Genomic DNA, 7,954 nt, shown 5'->3' with positions numbered 1-7,954 from the left:
AGCATAAATGCATGGTCTTAAGCATACATGTTTATTTTATGAATTAAAATACAGACAATTGATATGCATCCGCATGATTCATGACTAATTTTTACCACCCATCAACGCACTCCGTGCATGATCTCTCACCTCCATGACTTCCCTTTCTGGGCCCTTCACATTGTGTGCTTCATGCTGACTATATGCTGATGGTCGTGTCCTTGCATGGCTTTGTGATAATGATGGATTGGGGCTCAGTTTCTATGGCAACAAGAGGCAGCAGGCAGTGCTGGAGGTATAGCCGTTTGCCTTGATCTTTTCCCCCTCCATTTCCCTCTGTTGCCATCCATCAAACTGTGTCCATTAGAATCATATTCGAAATGAAAGTATGTTAGGTTGCTAAGCTGAAGTTATATGCATATTCTGAACTACATTTTGAGCACCAAATGTTTTAATAATAATAATGTTTAGAATACATGATATTAAAATGGGAAAACAACTTGCTGTTCTTCATTAAGGATTAATTGGATTGTGAGAAGCAGTGTTGGGGAAAGTTACTTTTAAAAGTAATGCATTACAATATTAAGCTACTCCCCAAAAAAGTAACTAATTGCGTTACTAAGTTACTTTTCATGGAAAGTAATGCTTACGATACTTTTTAGTTACTTTTTCTTGGCTGAAGCGTTCTGCATTCAGAAATTGCATTTTTCATCACAAAAATGTCAAGTTCTGGCCTACCATCTCAGTTTCTGACTTACTGTTTCCACACAGGCGTGTACGCATAAAGTGCATAATGAATACGTTCAGTTTAATTCAGTACATTATTTTTTTTTCGAATTAATTAAACTGAAAGTAACTTGCATTACTTTTTGTAAAAAGTAACTTAAATGTTAATGTGTACATTTAAAAAGTAATGCGTTACTTTACCCGTTACTTCAGAAAATGAATATCATTACGTAATGCACGTTAATTGTAATGCGTTACCCCCAACACTGGTGATAAGTGGGTGTATCAGTATGGATCCACTCTTAAACACCAACTTTTTTTTTATTTTACTATGTTCTTACCTCAACTTAGATGAATTAATACATACCTATCTTTTTTCAATGCGTGCACTTTTAATCTCGGTACAGAGCTTTGTGAATGTGTTAGCATTTAGCTTAGCCCCATTCATTCCTATGGCTCCAAACAAACGTTTTATTTTGTGCCACCATACTTACTCGTGTAACTACTCATGTAACAGTCTTTTAATAGGGAAAACATGGAAGTGTTTGATGGCTTCTAAATTCATTCCTGTTTGGAGCCATAGGAATGAATGGGGCTAAGCTAAATGCTAACACATTAACGAGGCTCTGTACAAAGATTAAAAGTGCACGCATTGAAAAAAGATCGGTATGTATTAATTCATCCAAGTTGAGGTAAGAACAGTAAAATATCGAAACATGGTGGTGTTTTCCTTTAAAGTGAGTAGCCTGCACACAATTTTGAACCCGGATAAGGAGGCTAAAGGTCATGTTCACCCTCGAGCATCTTGAGCTTTATTTCAATTGTAATCATCTGCTGTTGATGTTTGTTGATCTAATATACTGTTTGTATTATTGCTCTAAACTTTGGATAGTGCTGAGAGGCATTAAACTACTGCATTAACTATTGGCAAGATTTCAGAAAGGCTGCACTGCCTAAAACAGTCACCTAAAACAATGGCTATTAACCAATGACTCACTAAACCAATGGCAGAGATTACATTTGAACTTAAAATAATGGGCACCGTCAAACAAAATTAAATCTTCGAATAAGAAACAAGAATATAATCAATAATTCAAATGACAAATTTTAAATGAGCAACATATTGGAGAATTTATGGGATTTTATTACTTTGCTGTACAAGTTTGATTCTGTCCAATATGTTTATACATACAGTGTTTAACATTGATCCACAATCGTGCTACTTTATAAACCTGCTGAAAATAGGAAGGAAAGTACCACACAATGACAAAATAACTTGATAAAGCTGTTAAACCTTTGGTGAACAGGAAAATATAAAACGTATGTAAATTAAGCATTTAAAACGCTTCGCCAATACGCAAAGATGCTAGATAAAAAACTAACATCTACCATCTCTCAGGACTCTTTCAGACGCATTAACATTCATTAAGCCCACAAAAAGAGGCTCAAGAGAGACATGCGAGGAGAACAGTAAAAGCTGCAGTATTATCTCAAAAAGTAATTTCATTTTTATGTGTTCGCTACAATTAATATGGGACCAGTGATGTCACATTTAAGGCAGTAGTTGTAATGTAAATGTAAATATAGAACAAGTCCGAACTGTTTGTTTGAACGTCTTTAGCCATCTTTGCAACCGCTGAGATTGCAACACAGTGCTACTTACACAGTGAAAAGGCGCAAACTGACTCTGAATTGAGTTTAGCTGCGCTGTCAGACGTCACAGTGGCCGTCTGTAATAAAATCACTAAATTTAAGATTCCTTAATGTTTGATTTCATACAAATATAAACGATTCCTCTCGATCAGCACTGTGATTGGTACATAGTGGTTAAACATTTTTACTTGAAAACACGATGGAGTAAAATAAGACTTCATTATTTAGCTTGATAGAAACAGAGATCTTTCTTTGACTGAATCAAGTAGTACACTTAACTACAACACTTATAATCTTACTGAAATATGCATTTGGTAAAAATACAGATGGGTGATTCTCGCGAAATTAAACTTATGAGGTGTCATGAAACAAGTAAATGCAAAGTAAGAGTATCAAAATAAGAAGCATACAGTTACAAACATCTCTTCATGTACTATTTTGCACATGATTTCAAATGACATCATATAAACCAATTTTGTTGTTTTTTCCACATTTAAAGGGAACATTTTCATTACCGCAATGTGTCTATGACTGGATTTTGGTTCTTTGACATGAAAATATTTATAATTAAAAAATCTAAAAAATAAAAAGCTTCAGTGCATGTTATACTATAAACATTTACAATAAAGAAACATGTGGTATTTGGTGATCATTGGTAAATGTAGAGACAATAATAAGGAATATAAATGTATCCAAGACCAATTTTCTCATCCTCCGCAACAATTTTCAATCATTGTTTAAGCCCTCAAGGAACTAACATTTTGATTATTGTTGGAAGTGTTGGAAGTGACTGTGACACTCAAGATGGTAAGCAGTTCTTATTTTTTCTCTCCAGATAAAAGTTGAAATTTTGTTTGTCATAGTACCTAGACAACTTTTTAGTTCTCATTACCGAAACATGAGTTTGTAAATGCATATATTTAATGTAATATCATGTTGCTGTAATGATAATTTTTATAATGATAATCTAAAAAATGTAAATAATTCTATAGAAAATATTTTTTAAATCCTCTAAAAAAATTGGCTTCAATAGGGCTTTTTAAAAAAACTGATGCTGGACACCTTTTAAGTCTGGATTTCGTGAGAATCACCCAGGTAGGGGGGCATACATTCACACACATACACAATGATGAGGTCTATAAAAGTGCCTTTTTGTGCTTCCAAATTCTTCACAACAGATCGAGATAAAAATGGTTTGCCATATTAAACGACCGTACACCACAATCCTTGCACAGCTTAAGGCCTCGCTGGAAATCCACCATTAAACTTATTTTCCTGTGGGCAAATATGAGAAATATCAAAGCAAATGACCAAACAACTCATACAGAAAACAGACATTACAGATCGCATCAGACTCGAATGTTTCACTTTAGAAATGTCAATGCTGCATGGCAAAAAATCTGGTTTTTCCAACATCTCATTACCACAACACAATCTGAACACTTCACAGTCTGAATATCTTGCACATTAGCTGGAATACTTTAAAGTACAAATCCAGGGAAAATGTTTAAGCAGAGAAAAGAAGACACAACACCTTCCTATTTCAGAACATCTCTTGATATCTGGTCAATCAATATTTTTCCCCCCGAAAATCATATGCAATACATTGTTCCCTTAAGCATTCAAGAAACAGGGGTGACCACCTGGCCAAGTTAAAAATATTGATCATGATCAATAAATAAAACTTGTTCTTTCCAGAACAACCGTCTCTGTATCCCAGTGTTTTGAGATTCACAGATTGTGGGTGCATTGTTCACATCCTTTCAGTCATACAGATGCATGGGTTTCGGGTTGGTGGTTAATTCAGAGCCTTTTTTATGAGCCGCACGTAAGGCCAGTCTTGGTTGAATGAGTGTTCTCTGTGTGACTCACAAGTTTTACAAATGCTGGTATTGCTCTCGTAAAATCTTAGGAGCATTTTTTCCCTAGTGGTTGCTCAGGAGTGCTACATCTTCTTAGGCACTGAATAAACCTTCTCCTCGTTTTTATCCAGGATTTTACCTCTGTTAAAATGACAGTATGAGGGATAAAACCAAAAGATACGATCGGATAAAGAAATGATTTCTCTGAAGTAAGTAAAGATATTTGGTCCATGGAGGAGAATGGCCAGGAAATGTCTGTACTGTCCAGCAGGGGGCAGTATGAAATTGCATGGTTGGAGACCCAACTGTCTATGACGTCATGCTACTGTTAAAGCTAGAGTTGTTGCTACTGCAGCTTTCCTCGTACGTGGGTGGTGGTTCTGAAAATAAGAAGAAAACGTGTAAAAAACACAAACAAATGTAGCATTAGGCAATTTAATGAGAACTCTACACTAAAAATCACCCACCATGTGGATACTCCCAGGTGCTGTATTCAGGGGGCAAAATCAGTGGACAAGAAGTAGGAACCGGGGTTGTGTTGCTGTCTGTAAAGAAAGGTATGGTGGCCCCCGTGGACACGCAAAACACCGGTGCAGATCCGTCTGAAGCATGCTGTTGGCTCTGTGCCAGGGCTGGACCAGATGCGCTAAGAAAAGGCACACCGGATGGATCCTGCTGGGAGTGACTTTTGGTGGGGATCGCCTCGCTGGCTACTCCTCCGGCCCCCAGCTCATCCTCCACAGGTGGCGCGCTGGGGACCACAGCTCCGGGGCCGATGCCTGGAGGTGCAGGCATGGGAGCGGCGATGGGGTGTAGGGGTGGAATACAAGGTGTCAAGTTTACTGCAATGTTCCCGATGTAGATGGGTAACGTGACCACAGCTTCAGGTGATTTTAGTGAAACCTGAAAGTGGGAAGACAAATATACTCTCTTTCAAAGATTCAAAAAAGCTTTATTGGTAAAACGTTGCCAAAGCACAGAAACATGAAATAATAGAAGAAACAAGTGAAATTCTCCTTAAAGGGACACTCCACTTTTTTTTGAAAGTATGTAACATGGCTGCAGCAGGCGTAGTGATATTACGCACTGGCCGAAAATAGTCCTCTGCTATTGAAAGTAACCAAAAGGACTATTTTCGGGCAGTGTGTAATATCACTACGCCTGCTGCAGCTATGTTACGGCAGCAAAGTCCTTTACCATTACGCCAGAATGAGAGTATAGTTCCTAGCCATATCCGCCCAGAAAATCGCAACTTTTAATTTTCTGTCGGTCTTAGTACACGATGTAACTACAGAAGAGTCAAGTTTTAAATAGGACAAGTATCCAAACTCTTTAGTTATTTTTTTGTGCGATGCTAATGGTCTAATCCGATTCAATGGATTATGCTAAGCTATGCCAAAAGTGGCACCGCCAGACCCGGAGATCAGCTGAATGGACTGCAAAACGGCAAAAATCAAATGTTCAACTCGAGAGGAGCTGGAAAATGATCATATTTATAAAAAAGTGGAGTGTCCCTTTAAGCTTCCCTGTCCCATACCTGGAGAAAATACTCAATGTCTATGAGGCTGCACCCCGTAAGGCCCGACTGTGGAAGGGGCGGGACGATGATCTGTTCCCTCCATTCTGCATGTTTGCCCGCCTTGACTCCAGCACCCTCCACCTCCGCTATGGGTCGCAGGTCACACACAGGCCGCTTCGTTTTATATATCACCCTCTGCAAAGAAAAGAGAAAAATGTTAAGCAGCGATCTTGTATGACAATAATCTTCCTACTAATATGTACACCTTTAACTAGTATAACAGTGGTAAACTAGCACTGCATTTGAATGAAACTAGAGGTCGGCGGAGTCACCTGTATAAGGCTGGCCATCACACAGCCTGTGTCTTTACCAGACTTGTTGTGGATCTCAGCAGAGAGTTTGATGACCTGTCCGGGAGTGTATCCTTTGAAATCACTGCACGCTTTTAACATGAGCGTGCCTGTTTTGACCAGAAGGTAGTTAAACTTTTTTGTTGTCACAGCACAGCTGGGTTGCTGGGAAAAGAAGATATTATGAATATGCAAGTGAGGCAAATCATTTATATTGAAGAATGTAATGTTTAAGGATTAGTCCATTTTCTTAAAAGAAAAATCCAGATAATTTACTCACCACCATGTCATCCAAAATGTTGATGTCTTTCTTTGTTCAGTCGAGAAGAAATTATGTTTTTTGAGGAAAACATTGCAGGAGTTTCAAAGGACTATAAACGATCCCAAAAGAGGCATAAGGGTCTTATCTAGCGAAACGATTGTCATTTTTGACAAGAAAAAAAAATTGTACATTTAAACCACAACTTTTCGTCTAGGTCTGGTCCAGCGCGAGCCAATGTAAATGCGTAGTGACGTAGGGAGGGAGGTCACGTGTTACATATATAAAACGCACATTTGCGGACCATTGTAAACAATAAACTGACACAAAGACATTAATTAGTATCAGTTGACATACAACAATGTAGGAACGGTCCTCTTTCTCAACACTTGTAAACACTGGGGCGGAGTTTCGCGTTCGTCCTCTGTGACCTCTTGACGTGATGACGTATTGCGTCGGGTCACGCTAGCGCATCATGACCGGATCCAGACGAGAAGTTGTGCTTTAAAAGTGTATACTTGTCACCCTTATTGTAAAAAATGACAATCGTTTTGCTAGATAAGACCCTTATGCCTCGTTTGGGATCGTTTATAGTTCTTTGAAAAAATGTTAAGTGTTGAGTCAAGCATCAAATGCTGGGCTCCATTAAAGTCCATCAAAATTAGAAAAATCCTGCAATGTTTTCCTCAAAAAACATAATTTCTTCTCGACTGAACAAAGAAAGACATCAACATTTTGGATGACATGGTGGTAAGTAAATTATCTGGATTTTTCTTATAAGAAAATGGACTAATCCTTTAACTAATAGATGCATTTTTGAGAACAAGTCTTCATTTGTGAGAATAGTAAAAGCTTTCCTAGCACATATAAAATGTCATTTACATAATTTAACGAATAATATATATAAAAAATAATTGTAATACATGTTTGTGGCATAATTTGTGGCTTTGATGTTACTTAAAAAAAATAAGTACTGTCAACCAAGTTTTTGGTTAAAATACTGACAATAATTTTTAATGGGTATATTTTAATCTCCAGAAATCCATTCACAGGACTGTTTATCATTTCAAAATGAATACAAGAAGGTATTTTAATGGTGAATGTTTTTATGCATTTAATCAGAAATAGGGGTGGACTTTCACCTCTATATCCGGCAACTCATTGAGGTTGAGCACATTGAGAAGATAGAAGAGCCGCTGGGTCTTGTAGTCCTTTGAGAAACGTGGCGTGTCAATAAAAGCCCGTATTTTGTACAAAATTTTTCCAAACGGGCCTTCAAAGGAGGTTGGAACAGATCCTAAAAAGGAGGTAAATCAAGTTATATTAAAGATGGCCAAATACTCTCGTATACAATCAAATAATTTTGTAATATGTCATCTACCTGTGAAAACCTAGCAAACCTTTTTTTTTGTTTTGTGATTATTTTGTGTTATCTATCTACATAAACTCGTTCTTCTACATAATGTAAAGAATATTCTGTGAAAATATAACCTTGATATCTTTAATACTGACTGACTAAGATCATGTAAAATCGATGTAAAACAATAAGTGAAATAATTTAAACTAAATTTAAACTAGATTATGAGACTTTAGCCTGGATTTCACA

The 7,954-nt window shown here is 37.2% G+C and overlaps 1 protein-coding gene across 1 annotated transcript in view; it reads right to left on the bottom strand.

The window, feature by feature from the left end:
• Window positions 1–1,810: 1,810 nt before the first annotated feature.
• The window catches only part of arrdc1b (arrestin domain containing 1b), a 57,397-nt gene continuing 51,253 nt past the window's right edge, over window positions 1,811–7,954 (bottom strand). Inside the window, exons 4-8 of the mRNA XM_055179990.2 lie at window positions 7,491–7,645; window positions 6,072–6,254; window positions 5,758–5,934; window positions 4,688–5,123; window positions 1,811–4,600 (exon numbers count right to left, since the gene is read on the bottom strand). Of these exons, the coding sequence (XP_055035965.1) occupies window positions 4,530–4,600; window positions 4,688–5,123; window positions 5,758–5,934; window positions 6,072–6,254; window positions 7,491–7,645 (1,022 nt within the window). The 3' untranslated portion in view covers window positions 1,811–4,529. The remainder of the gene's footprint in view (window positions 4,601–4,687; window positions 5,124–5,757; window positions 5,935–6,071; window positions 6,255–7,490; window positions 7,646–7,954) is intronic.

This window comes from Misgurnus anguillicaudatus, chromosome 9 (genome assembly GCF_027580225.2).
Source record: "Misgurnus anguillicaudatus chromosome 9, ASM2758022v2, whole genome shotgun sequence".
Classification (NCBI taxonomy): domain Eukaryota; kingdom Metazoa; phylum Chordata; class Actinopteri; order Cypriniformes; family Cobitidae; genus Misgurnus; species Misgurnus anguillicaudatus.
This window is presented reverse-complemented; position numbering and strand designations above follow the sequence as displayed.